At 40.9% G+C, this 14,698-nt stretch overlaps 1 protein-coding gene across 1 annotated transcript in view; it reads right to left on the reverse strand.

The window, feature by feature from the left end:
• The window catches only part of LOC150078051 (neuronal membrane glycoprotein M6-a-like), a 111,432-nt gene extending 100,342 nt beyond the window's left edge, over positions 1 to 11,090 (reverse strand). Inside the window, exons 1-2 of the mRNA XM_090384443.1 lie at positions 11,081 to 11,090; positions 9,562 to 9,846 (exon numbers count right to left, since the gene is read on the reverse strand). Coding sequence (XP_090240569.1) covers positions 9,562 to 9,846; positions 11,081 to 11,090 — 295 coding nt within the window. The remainder of the gene's footprint in view (positions 1 to 9,561; positions 9,847 to 11,080) is intronic.
• Positions 11,091 to 14,698: the final 3,608 nt, after the last annotated feature.

Here is a 14,698-nt window from a genome sequence, read left to right on the forward strand (position 1 = left end):
AGGAGACAGAGATCCGTCTCCTCCATTCCCTGCCTAGGGATGGGGTTTTAAAGGAACCAGGTTAGAGTACCCAGTTCGGATCGCCAATGGCGTGTTGGCAGCAAAGCCGCAGAATGTCTTCATCAGTGTCATGTCCAAGGAGTGTCGAATCCGGTATGAAGGTTCAGCTGCCCATCCCGCTATGGGGGTGGGATATGTTAGCTGGCAGTGGGGAACCTACCAGGTGAGGGGGGGGGGGAGACACACACATTTACTTCATTCGTAATGTGCATTCTCACTCTACTAGCATTCTTTTTTTTTTTTTTATTTTTTTTTTATACTTTTTTCTTATTTTATAATTTTTTTTATACTTTTTTTCTTATTTTATAATTTTTTATTATTTTATATATATATATATATATATATATATATATATATATTTTTTTTTTTTTTTTTTATTTATTTATCTATTATTTATTTTTTTTTATTTCACTCAACTCATTCATCTTTTTCTCACACACCAGGAGGCAATGCAATGATGGGTAGCGTAAATTTAAATACTAAATAAAACTAGGGTTAGTGTGTACTTAACTTAGCATTTGTGGTTTGTGTTCTTTTCTCTCACGCTTACACTTTTATTCATTCTTCTAGCTCTCATCTCATTTATTTGACTCTTTCTTTCTGCACTGCACTCTCTGGGCACCGCAACTTACTGTTATTCTTCAGTTGTGGTGCAGGCCTAGCTGCAAGGTTTTTTTTTTTTTTTTTTTGCAGGCCAGGGGAGAATACAGTGATAGTGTTTATGTGGTTTGTAAATGTTTGTTGGTACAGTATATATAAAGTAATGTAAGTTATTTTTAACTTTGTATTCTTTCGGCCAATTACATTTGCTCTTCTGCTCATTCCCATTCACTTTCTCTGCATGCATTCCCATCCCCCTCCCCTACATTGGTTTGGGGCCACAGGTTCCTACACATGGCGTGGTAGTCATGGGGAGTTTTGTTATGTCAGGTTTCTGTCAGGGTGCAGAATACTGCTATCCTAACAGTTTTTAAGTCATCATCTGGGCGTGGTGGGAAACTTGGGCAATTTTACTATTGATTATTGTTTAATTGCTGGGGGGGCTGAATTGCCATTCTTTGCATTGCTCTGCGCATTTCGAAAACTTTCTGTGTGAAAGATGTAAAAGCTTTATAATTTTGCTCTTCTATGATGAAGAGATGTTCTTCTCCCCTGGGAAGGGGACCAATCTGTGCTATTAGCTCTGTTCTGGGGATGTCATATATTATACATTCATAGAGAATGTGTGCCCAGTCTTCACTTTCGCCACAGGTGCAGTTTGGGTCATCGGTCAGGTCTAAGGAGGTTAGTTTCGCCTTTAGGGAGCCGTGCCCTGTCAATATAAATGTTGTAAAACGTCCAGGGGCATACCACTTAGGTGGCTTTGGGCTAACCATTGATACCAGTGGCAGAAACCGTTTGGTGACCAGACCTCTGGTTTCCTGCTCCCACTTTGTTTGCCATAGCTCGTGGAGCTTTGTGGCTATTCTTTTTCTTTCATCATTGAAGGTATTGGTTGTATCAAGGGCTATCCCCAGAAATTCTGTGGGTATGCCCTTTTTAAATCTATAATATAAGCCTCTTTTGGCTACTTCCAGGTAAAGTGGGAGAGTTCCGGCCATCAACTGTAGTGCAGGTGTGCTTACTGTGCGACATGCTCTGGTAATAGTGAGTAGTATTGTCCTTTGTATCGATTCTAATTTATTCCTATTTCTTACTATGGCCGAGCGAATGAACCACGCACCGGCTCCATAGGTGATAACAGGTAGGAACATTGCACGGTATATGATTGCCAGGGTCTTTCTTTTGAGTCCCCAGTCTGCTCGACTGATCCTGGCAATCATACCTGCATAATTTCGCACTTTCTTCGCCAAGTAGATCAAATGGGGGTAAAAAGTTAATTTTGAATCAAAGACCACTCCAAGATATTTTAGTTTTGTTACCATTTTTATAGTGATTGTGTTAATTTTGATTTGTGGACGTCTTCTTATGTCCAAATTACCTTTTAGAAGTATTTGTTTGGTTTTTTCAGGCGATATTTTGAGCATGTGCATTTGTGCCCACTCCTGCAGCTGCAAGAGAGTGGCATTTGATCTTTGCTCTGCAACCACTCGTGAGTTGCCTTTTACAAGGAAAATCATGTCATCTGCAAAGGCCAGGCTTTCCACGGGGCCCAGATCCAAGGCCAGAAATTCATCCAGAACAATGTTCCAAAAGAAAGGGCCAAGGATTGATCCTTGCGGGCAGCCTTTATTCACAGGGCGTGTCAATTCCTGGAACCTTGTGCGTACTGAGACACTTCTGTCTGTAAGGTAGCTGTTTATTACCTTATAGAGGTTTTGTGGAGCATTTGCCTGGCGAAGTCTCCTAAGGACACTAGGCCACCACAGTGAGTCAAATGCCCCAGCAAAGTCAATGGAGATTGCCAGCATATATTTCTCCTGTGTTTTTAACTGTTGTCAATAGGTGGTGCATGGCATCCTCCGTAGAATTGCCCTGCTTAAAACCATACTGATTGTTGGAATGCAAGCCTACTTCTGTGTAATATTGAGCTAATCTGCTGTTTATTAATCTTTCGTATATTTTCCCTAGTACAGGGAGTAGGGCTATTGGTCTATATGATTTGGGATCAGTAGGGAGTTTTTCAGGGTTTTTCAGGATTAACCTTAACACAGCTTGTTTCCATATTTTTGGGAATATACCTTCTGTCATACAGTTATTATATAGTGCTATTAATTTTTCTGGTGCTATTTCCGCTAATTTTTTGATAATCTCAACCTCTAAGAAGTCAAAACCTTGGCATTTATTGTTTTTGGTTTTAGATAGTGCTATTTCTAAGTCTTGTATAGTGAACAGAGGTTCAATATTGGCATTGTCATATTCAGTGTTTTCTTTTATAATGTCGAGCTGGGTGGGGGAATGATTTCCAGTTTCAGTCTGAATGATACTGTCTAGGATGTTATTTACAGAATCCACCCAACACAGGGTTGGGGTTCCATTTGGTTTGACAGTATTTTCTAAGACATCTCCTCTTAGCAGCTTGTTGGTCACTATTCTGTAGACAACTCCCCAAGGGTTATTGTTTCCAGTAGTTCCCACCAAGTGCTTCCAGCATTCCTTTTTCTTATCTCTTATGAGGGCTGTATACTGATTCCTGAGAGTTTTATAAGAATCTCTCAGTGCATCCACCTCATTTTGTGACCAAGATGTTCTGGCTCTTTGAAAATGTCTCCGTGCCTGGTGTACCCTACTTCTGAGTATAATCAGTTCGGGGCACCACCAGGGAACTGTCTGCTTCCTCGGTTTTTTCCGTGGGATAGACAGGGTTGCTGTTTTTGTTAAAATGTTTGTCATAGTCAGTGCTTGCTCGTCCGGGCTACAGTTGCCTGATCTAGACCACTCATTTTCCTGTTTTTGCAGCTCAGCTGCTGTATGTTCTGCAAAAATCTGCCAGTTTGCCTTTTTAAGGTTATACCTTTTGATATCCAACAGAGAGTGTTGGGTTGTTTGTAATTGCCTGTTTAGTTTGAAGGAAATGGCTCTGTGATCTGATATGGTCCAGGCTGGCTGGACACACCAGTCTGTGATTTTATAAGCTATTGAATTGGTGGCAAGAGTGATATCAATGTCACTCTCCCACATGGTACTGCTAAAAGTTGGGAGGTTGTTTGGTTGGTTTTGCACTTGAAAGGGTGAGGTGGCTATATAGTCTGAAAGTATCTGGCCGTTGTGTGTGCCTGCTCTGTCTTCTGTACGGCTATGCCATAAGGCTGACCGGCAGTTGACATCAGCACACACTATGATATTTGCAGTAGGTAGCAAGTTTGTGACTACTTGTAGGTATTCAATAGTTGGATTTATATCTTCACCTGGTCTGGAATATAGTGAAATAATGTAAAACTGTCCTACAGCACTGGTAATATGGGCACATACTCCCACTGGGGAGCAGAGGTGACCCACCTTTTTGACTGTAAGGTCAGTATTTTGCTGTGAAAGGGATACCTGAGGTGTATTCTATTATTTTATAGTCTCTTGGGTATCCCTGAACTCTACCCATATGTGCGTAGGGCTCCTGGAGTACCAAGATATCTATATTATTTTCTTCCAATTTGAGTTTAATCTGATCTACAACGGCTCTTGCTCTTTGAGCATTCAATTGGACAAGATTTAGAGCCCTAGTCACATTTATGTTTTCAATCTGGCCCATAGTTGGTCCTAGATTGTATAAGTTTTGCCATTTTTTATAACTGGGGCATTTATCATCCCTGATACTATGTGTATAGTCAGTCAGCCGTGCTGCCTTGCAGGTAGCACATTTTGGCTGCTGAGACTTATTTTTGCAATTTTTGTAATCGTGGCCAGTGACTGCACAGTGACCACAGACAGGTTCTTTCTGAGTGCAGTCTCTGGCAATGTGACCATATTTATGGCAGTTAAAGCAACTTTGGATAGGGAAATGTTCTCTAAATCTATGACTGGTCCAGCCAGCATAGATTCTCTGTTGTCCCTGCAATACCTTCCAAATTTTTGGTGTAATTTCTGCAATTATGTTGAGTTGTCCATTCCTTTTGTTTTTTGTTGCTCTTTTCAGCAGCAAATTCATCTATTGTCATTTCATTGTTAAAGTTTTTGAAGTAGATATCCATCATGAATTCTTTTTCTATTACTGACACAGGTACATCAAAGATTATAATATTAGGGTTTTTCCCTTTTGGTTTTTCAGGGAGCAAGCGCAGTTTTTCAATTTCAGGATGGTTTTCTATTTTTCTTAGATCTTCTTTGCTTGCTACCTCGATCAGGACTCCATTATTCCTGATTTTCCGCATGTTGTTTATCTTTATTTCTCTCAGATTAGGCCTCAGCTTTGTTACCACTGTGTCCTTAACTGCCTCACTGGTTTTATGGGTAGAGTCACTTTTTGCTTTCAGAATAACAATGTTGCTTTCCTTGTTTATATTAGGTTGCTTAGTAGCTATTTGTTTTGCTTTAGTTATGTCCTGTTTGCCATTAACCTTTGCACATTGGGCATAGGTTAGTGTGTTCATTGTTTTATAGTTGTTCTTCTCCTCAGTTGTAACCTCTAATTTTGATTTTAACACTTGGTTATTCAATCAGGCGCTGCTCAAGCAGTGACCAACAGTTCACTATCTGCAGCCTAATTGCAGAAGTAATCCTGTTGGTTTGCTTGTGCATATATTCTTCTAGATACACTCTTGTTTCCTTTGCCTGTTTGATAGGATCAGTCAAATTTGTTAGGTAGTCTAGTTTTAGTTCTTCTTCTGTCTTTTGTTGCATCTCTGGAATTTCTATAGTTTCTTGATTTTTTCCTTTCCTGCCCCTCTTAATACTGAGGGGGCCAGGAGGCCAGCTATCCAGTTCGTTACCATTTTCCTCATTAACAGGGGCTTTCTCCCTGAGCACTCTAGCTTCATTTTCAGAGGAGTCTTTTAGGTCATTGTCCAGAATTTTGTCATTATTTGAATTTTCAGCCATAATTTCTGCATTAAATTCACTTTCGTAGCAATTTTCTGACTTTTTAAGTAGTGGTTTGAGGTACTTATTTCCAGTGTAGGCCCACTAGAAATCAGAAATCACGATTTTCAGGTTTTGGCGGGAAACGCTTGTAGACAAAGAAAACTATTTTATAAACTAAGTATAAGTTAATCTGTCAGGAGTATTATATTTTCCATACAAAATAACCTTATCACGAGCCGTTTCAAGTATAATATATTCAAATTTCTCGACTTTTGAGACGATCTGAGCAGGGAAACCTTACAAACCGTCGGCGAGATGTTGGACGACCACAGCTCATCGATGATGGCGGTGAGCGAAGGCTCTCCGCCAACTCGCCGGTAATTGTAATGCTAGTGTCGGGAATTACATATCACAACACACAGTATACCGAAAACTTGCTATCTACACCTGAGACCGACTAACTCAGCCAGTCTCAGACGTAGATAGCAAGGTTTTTTACCCCCAGAAATTGGGGTTTCTCCGTCCAGCAAACTGGCAAATCGACCAGAGAACAACACACGCAATTTACAGAGAAATAAATACATGGGTAGATGTAAGAAATCAAGGGTGGCCCTAATATAATAATTTGAGTACATCGAACACTGCTGAAAATGGGGCTGTGTGACCGCAGGCCGCTCCGAGTGCCCATGGTTCATGGGCGACAGCTCCTATAATGGGCACGCGAGCATCGAAACCGGACTATGAGTAATTGGAGGAGAATCGTCTGGTCCGATGAATCACGTTTTGTGTTGCACCATGTGGACAGCCGGGTACGTGTGCGTCGTTTACCAAGGGAAGTAATGGCGCCTGGATGCACCGTGGGACGAAAACAAGCCAGTGTCGGCGGTGTCATGTTTTCTGGCGATGTTCTAACTAAATAACTATTATATTTAGGCCACCCGAATAATTAAATTCATATGCCGTACTGTATCTTATGTCTGTCTGTCTGCGCGGTAGCACAGTGGTATCGTCACCGGGTGGAAAAGCCCTGGGTTCGAATCCCGTCGATGACGCGAGGAACTTTAATGGGCTTTTTTCACTCCGTGGCTGAGTTAGTTGGTCTCAGGCGTAGATAGCAAGGTTTTTCTCCCCAGTAACTGGGGTTTTTTTGTCCAGCAAAACAGGCAAACCAACAATAGAACATACGCAATTTACAGACACAAATACGGGTTAATGTATTTAATTACGGGTAACCCTAAAATAACAATTTGATTTTTTTTGTATCTTATGTCTGTCTGCGTGGGTAGCACAGTGGTATCGTCACCGTCCTTCCCACACCGGATGGAAAAGGCCCGGGTTCGAATCCCGTCGATGACGCGAGGAAGTTTAGTGGGCTTTTTTCACTCCGTGGCTGAGTTAGTCGGTCTCAGGCGTAGATAGCAAGGTTTTTTCCCTCAGAAAATGACGTTTTTTCGTCCAGCAAAACAGGCACATCGACCAGAGAACACACGCAATTTACAGACACGAATACGGGTTAACGTAATCATTTACGGGTAACCCTAATATAGTAATTTATAGTAATTTGTATCTTATGTCTGTTGATTGCGAGTGTTCTATGGTCGATTAGTCTGTTTGCTGGACGAAAAACTCCAGTTTTTGGTGGAAAAACCTTGCTATCTACTCCTGAGACCAACTAACTCAGCTAGTGAGTGAAAAAAAAAAGCCCATTAAAGTTTCCTGCGTCATCGACGGGATTCGAACCCGGGCCTTTTCCACCCCCCATGTGGGGAGGACCGTGACGATACCACTGTGCTACCCGCGCAGACGGGCGATGTTCTGCCGGGATACCCTGGGTCCAGTCATCTATGTGCCGGGCACTCTGACGTCTACCACCAACCTAAACATCAGATCGCCAATATGGCCGCCGTTACGTGTGGACACGTTATTTCGCGATCCTGATTTTTAGTACTAAAATGTGTATTTTTTCCAGTCTACAGCTAAATTTTCTGCACAAAGCAGGTTATCAACATGGGGACATTGTGGTGAGCATAGTTTTGTGAAATTCCTGGGGTTTTACCAGATTTCAGCGTTTTTCTCTATTTCCTTTGTTTGTGAGACCGCATGGTCTCCACGAGGCTCACAACTAGGACATAGGGAACTGTACCGATATAACCGGCTGCCGCGCTGAAGTCTGGATCTTGACTGGGGCGCTTCCGAACTGTGAGTGACCTTGGACCAAGTCAGAGTCCCATTTATCGCCGATTTAAGAGCAAAACAGTAATAACGATGTCTGGGTTCTTCCCCATCATAAACTTTCCATGGTGTTACGCAAATTGTTCCCCAGTCTACATACAGCATATTAGATGTCACCATATTTTCTTGCCACCCCTAGAAACGTCACAGGGAATTAGTCCCACTCCCCTAGGTGAATTTTAACTATTAACAGTCCCTCCCCCTAATCTGAACAGAGTGGGAGTCAGCTCAAATCTTTGCTGACGGACTGTTCAGCCCCTATTTCACTTAGAATTACGCTACAGGTGTCAATCTCCACGGACCTACGGGAAACCCACGAAACTTCGCTAAACCGGGCAGTCTCGAAATTCCGGATTTTACTCAACGTGGAGGGAAAGCCTGAAAACACCCAGGACATTACGTACCCGAATCCCAACGATGACCCCATCATCATAGAAAACCAGGATGAAGAGGCGGACCCACGCACTGGAGCCCCACAGACTAGCAAGAGGAAATATAGAAAGCCAACAGTGCTCAAGTTGCAGCGGGAGGCGCGTTCGCAAACTGAACTGAAAGAACAAAAAGAAATCCAAGATAACCAGCCAAGCCAGAGCAATGCCTGCGATGAAAAACAACCGAACCCCCCTCTGAACCCCTCCTTGGTAGAGGGCACCATTCCCGAGAAGGCGATGGTCCTCAAGGCCGCCCTTGAAACTCTGTTCAAGGAACAGACCAAGAGTTCACAATTTGAGTTGCAACTTTAACCGCTTCCCCACCAACTAGGTTTAGGGAATGTGCAGCACACGGCACATAATCAGCACATTTATTTTTTTGTTTGAGATGTGCTTGCAAGCCATTGTATGTACATTGTATGCTGGACATGTTTGCAGCGTTGTCAAAAGACTGTCCTCTACAATTATCCAGTGGCAGTCCATTTTTTTCTAGAAATTTTTCTAAGGAATTGAATAAAGATAAGCCACTATGACTACTAATTTTGATGAAAGATACACATTTTCATACCCTTTTCCCTCAAAGCAATATCGTACTATAAAAGCTAGTTGGTCATTGTGGGACAAATCTCGTGTCGAGTCCATCACAATTGAGTAGTACTTTGCATCGTCGCTATTTATTTCAGCTATAATTCTTTTTATAACTTATTTTCCCATAATCTCTATTATTTTTTCATAAACTGTTTTTGATAAGTACGAAGTGAAAGGCTTTGGTCGCAGTTCTCGTTGTTGGATATGTTCGCACATGAATGGATCGAACTCTGCTAGTAATTCCAGAGCCCCCATAAAATTACCATTGTGCGGAGAGCCAAATATTTCCTCGTGACCTCTGAATGCTAAGCCCCTTACACTTAAATATTTTACCACTGCAATAACACGTTTTAGGACATTGTGGTAATATTCCGTATCGTTTCTTAGTTGCTCTTGCAACTGCTTGTCAATAACAGACTTATTTTCTTTACGTGTTAACCCTACTAACAATGATTTCTTATGTTCATTAGAATTTTTGCGACTTTCTAAACAAGGTCCTTTGTGTTTCCAGTCAGAGAATCGAGTTGTGTATTGAGAAGGGACTTTAGAGAAAAGTGTGCAGACTAGACAAAAAACACTTCCCATACTTGTAGAATAGCACAACCAAGATCTTTCCAGTAATTGACCATTTTTAATTTTTTTCGTAAAGTACTTATTTGAAATGATCTGTTTTGTTCTTTGTAATTCCTTATTGAAACTGGATATATATTTTCTGCATCTTTATTTTGGAAATAAGTCATTTCCCGTGAGGGACAGTGATTAATAAAATGATCATTTAGCTGTGTAGGCCACAAACCTACGTCAACATATTTAGCAAGCAACTCTGCATTTTCTAAAGCCTCTTCTGCCTCTTTATCACTATCTTCTTGCAAAACAGCAACAGAAACTTCAGAGAACTGGTCGTCGTCTACATTTTGTATATTTTTGTCTGGTACTGAATGTCCGTCAACGTCAACATTGTTTTTAGAGGTTCTCGGTTGTGATTCTAGTTCTAGTAATTCTTCGTTATTGTTATATACATTTTGTTGTTTTTTCTGTTTCTCTTTGGTTAAGTTATTCTCTCTTTCGCTTATTACTGCACCTATATCGTTTAGATTCTCATTTTTATTTTCCAATACAAAAAATTTTGAAATTTTGACACATTTACTTCTTTCTTTTTCTCTATTTAATTGTATTTTTCGTTTTTCAGCTCTGCTTTTATATTTTCTACCAGACATTTTTTTAGGTATTTATTTAATCTGAAAAGAAATAAAAAAAACCAAAAAAAAAAAGAAATCCACCACCATATTAGGTTAGTTGTTGTGGGGGGGGGGTTATTTTTTATGTTATTTTTTATTATATTATTTTTATTATTTACTTAAAAATTTTCTTATTAAATATCTAAAAATTTGCACTTCGCTGAACATCCTACTGACCTCTTTATCACCCCCACGTACCCAAATCTGACTACAATTTTCAGAAATTCCGATTTCTAGGGTGTGTAAAGCGGTTGTTAGCAGAATATTAAAACCACACATTTTGTTTACAAAATTTAACAAACTGTTAATGAGCATACAACATTTACATAAAAGAAACAAATAATTATATACAAGCTTCCTAATTTCATATGTTAACCATGCTACAATACACTACACTATCTCTCTCTCTCTCTCTCTCTCTCTCTCTCTCTCTCTCTCTCTCTCTCTCTTCTCAGTTATTCTCAAAATGAGAATTATTAACATCAGTTTGTATCAGTTGTATTTTACATAAAATTGACTCCACAATGATTATTCAATCATTCTCTTACCTTACCAATTCGTTTTTCTGTCCTTCTCTTACATCAATAATATTTACTTCAGCTCTTATTACTCCTTCAGAATCTTTGTTTTAGCCTCTCACACATAAAACGTATTATGTCCGGTACCATCTTATCTCAATAACATTCCTTATTGGTCACCCATTCTGCTTTAATTAATATCCTAGTCACCCTAGTTATCGCCTTAGTCATCCCTCTTTACTCACGAGGTTTATCTATTAATAAAATTTATTTCTCTTTGCACCTCATCTGATATGTTACCTTGTTTGGCACTTGGCCTAATTTAATGACATAGGTTAACCTATCCTTACAGTACTACCCTTATAAATAAAATTTCTTTGCTAATTCCTCTACATTATTACTTTGATTTTATTACTCCTGAACCACCCTTACATTTAATCATAATCATTAACAACAGGAATGTTCCTTTCTTTTACAAGGACTATCACTCAATGGCTTACAGAGCTAGGTTATGAGTCCTTGAGTTCAGGATTCAATAAACAACAAGGAACAGACTTACTTTCCGACATCGCCGCTACTTCCAATGTCCTCGCGTTCAGGTTTCCCACGCGACTGACAGGCTTTCTTCAGTTTCTTGGGCTCTCCGGTTTTCGTTCGAGACTGCTGGGGGCACTCTGGTTTTCTTTCAAGGCTGACAGGCTTATTTTCACTTCTGGGGCACTCTTGACATGTGGACATGTGTATATGTAATGGGCGGCACCTAGAACGTCTGTTCAACTCCGCCTCGTGTCTGTGAAGAACAGTATCACTACAAATGGGCCAGATATGTGTGTGACGTAGGTTTGTGTGTATTGTGTGTGTGTTCTGTTATGTTCTGGCCACTTGGCTACCCAGAAGCATGAGTCACCTGGACAGATGATTCTGGGTACTCGTCCACACCACGGGAAAGTGGGCCAGTTCCAGTAGAGCACGTAACGCCTCAAAAGAGACTCTGACCCACCTGATGTTGCCAAAAGGTGGGCTAGATTCCTCCGGGGGCCCATTCCAGAGGAAAAAGGTAGGAGAGAAAATAAAAAAAAAAAAAAAAAAAAAATAATAATAATAAATAATTTAATAATAATAAAAAAAAATAATAATAATAGTAATAAAAAAAAAAAAAAAGAAAAAAGAAAATAATAATAATGATAATAATAAAGTAAACACAACCCGTGGTGCTGGTAAAAAAAAAAAAAACATTAAAAAAAAAAAAAAAAAAAAAAAGGGTGGGCACTCTTGACATGACGCACCTTCTTGTGTAGACGATACATTCACAGGTGTACATACCTGGTTCATTCTCTTTACAAGGGCCTACGTTACCAAACTCGCCTACCTCCATTTCAACCCACACTCATGACCTTTTTTCTCCCCTTTGACCACACCACACAGTAGTCAGACACAGAATGCTCTTTTCTCTCAATTTTTCTTTCCCCGAACTTCACTCTTCCCCTCAAGTTTGGCACGCCCTCCCCCAACTAATCCTTCCCCTCTGTTTAAATTTACGTTCCTTTCCATTTGCCAACACAATTCTCCCAAGCCATCTCCCTAGCGCGCAAACCAACCCTTTTCTCGAACTTTCTTATTTTTTTCTCACAGGCAGTATGCCCTTTCATGTCCACCGGCAACCTCCAAAAACACTCATTTTCATTTCACACCTTTCTCTATAAAAGTATCAAAAATCAGTCAGCCTGACGCCAATTTTAATTTGACGCAAACACTGGACGTCCACTCATTTCCTGTTTTGGCTCCAACGGTATCATAGATCAAAGGAGGCGCCTTGCGTAATCCCGCTTCACGTCTTATTGTTCTCCCTTCACGCCCATTCTCAAATGGCACCTCTTTACTTAGTCCTGCTGTCCCTGTTTGCTCTCATATTATTTGAATTACTTGTTTACCACTTTGCCACTATTCTCAATTCTCACGCTTAAACTATCCCATCACTAAATCTAGCGTTATTCAAACTTTAACTTTACTTCTAGCAAAACAATTATTTTTATTTTAAATTTGTAAGATTTTACATCTTACATTGTCATTGTCAAGTAGGCAAGCTTATAGCTTACGCCGCTTACTAGTGCCTACCGCTTACTTCAAATAAACGGTGTCCAGTTATATTTATTTTTATTTTTATTATGGCTCATTTCGAGGAAATGCAAAAAACGATTGAATTTACGACCGACAAAAGATTTCCGGAGGGTGATTTAACTTATATTTATTTAGTATTTAGTAAACTTTGCCAATACTTACCAGTGAAGAAACGAAGCACGTGAACAGTACACTTGACCGAACGAATGACTATTTAATATTCAACTATTCTGTACTATACATAACCTCAAATGTCAAACGGTGAGAGCTACGCTAAGCTAGCACGCTTTAGAGGACCTACACTTGCACTCCCATTCCGACTTTGCTACATTATTTGCATATTTAACAAATGACAGAGTATATTTTGATTTTCCCAACTACCGACAGAGGCGATAGAAGACAGAGCCGTATTTACTCTCATTTAAAACATTGATATTTTATTGAAATCCAATAGTGTTGCAGACCAATGATTTAAACTTTATATAGGTACGAAAAAATTTTGTATAATTTATTTTTTCTTAAATTTTTAATTTAAATTGTTTTTATTTTTATTTTTTTGACCACGAAGGGGGCCCTTTGATTGCACGGGACCCTGGGCTGCAGCCCATAAAGACCATGCCTAAATCCGCCCCTGCATGAGATGGATAAAAGATACCTACTGGCTATTTCGTAGTGCCTCCGTAGCCGAGTGGTCAGGAGCGAGAGTGCAGTAGCACACGCTCTTTGAGTAGCCCGGAGTTCAAGCCCCTGACTGCTGAATACGGTCGATCTGCCAACCCGCCCTGGACCAGCGTGGTCCATTTCCCTCAACATGAATTGTTGAGGAGGCTTCCATCCTGCAGTGGGTTGATAATGGCTGCACTTTACCTTTTTTTACTGGCTATTTCCATTGATTTTTCTGGGGCGTTCGATACCCTATGGTGGCCAAGCGTCCTGGGCCGGCTCCGGGAGGCCAGAGTCCCCAGCAACCTGTACAACGTTATTCGGAGCTACTCACCGACAGAACGATCATCATCAACACCCCCTACAAGGCAATACAGAGACAAATCCACAGAGGCTGCCCACAAGGCTTAGTGCTGGGACCAACTATGTGGAACTTGCTGATGGACGATTTCCTGAACAAGGACCTGGAGTAAGACCGTTCACAGGCTTTCGCGAACGACTTTGTCTTGACAATTGCAGCCATCTCCAGACTACAGCTGGAGATCCAGGCAAACCGCGCAAAAGAAACCCTCCAAAACCTGGTCGGATTGCACTTGCTCCAAATCTCACCCAATAAAACTAACTCTATACTCCTCAAGGGAACGCTGGGTATACGCAGACTCCCCGGATAAAAATAAGCAATACAACCATCCGATTCAGCAAATAACTCAAATATCTGGGAGTCATACTCGACACGCAACTGTCGTTCAAACCACACCTCAACCACCTGAGAAGGAAGACACGCTTCTGCACTGCCCTGGTTAAAAGAATCGCCCGGCGAGAACTGGGTATTAAACCAACGCACAATGAAGCTGTACTACAAGACAGCACTTCTACCAATAGCAACATATGCAGCGGATGCACGGTATAAAAAAGTCGGCACTGCTGCCAACCTAAGGATTCTGGATTCCACCCACAGAACTATGCTATTGTCTGCTACCCGCGCCTGCAACACGTTGAGCACACACGCACTACGTATTATCGCAGGAGCCCTCTCCCTTGATCAAAAGAGATCAAAAGAGGCATGCTCTATCAGCTCACCAGGGGTACAGCTTGCACACACCAGGATTTCAATGCAAACCCCGCAAACAACCACGCCGCAGGAAAAAAAAAGCTCCAGGCTCACTTGCTGCAGGTAAAATAAAGTGTAAAATGTGTTTAGGGTCAAACAGCACTAGGGGTTTCCTCATCTCCGCGTTTTTTTTGATTGTGGGTGTACCAGTTCACTGGAAATGCCAGAGATTTAATAGTGTGTGGATATTGTATTTGTGTAGTGTCATGTACCGTTGTTCTTGTGGTCGTTTAGCCGCTGGACCACTGCTAAGGCCCAACGTTGCCTTATTTTCGCTCCGTGGAG

This window comes from Mastigoproctus giganteus, chromosome 11 (assembly GCF_048544385.1).
Source record: "Mastigoproctus giganteus isolate SK-2022 chromosome 11, ASM4854438v1, whole genome shotgun sequence".
Taxonomy (NCBI): Eukaryota; Metazoa; Arthropoda; class Arachnida; order Uropygi; family Thelyphonidae; genus Mastigoproctus; species Mastigoproctus giganteus.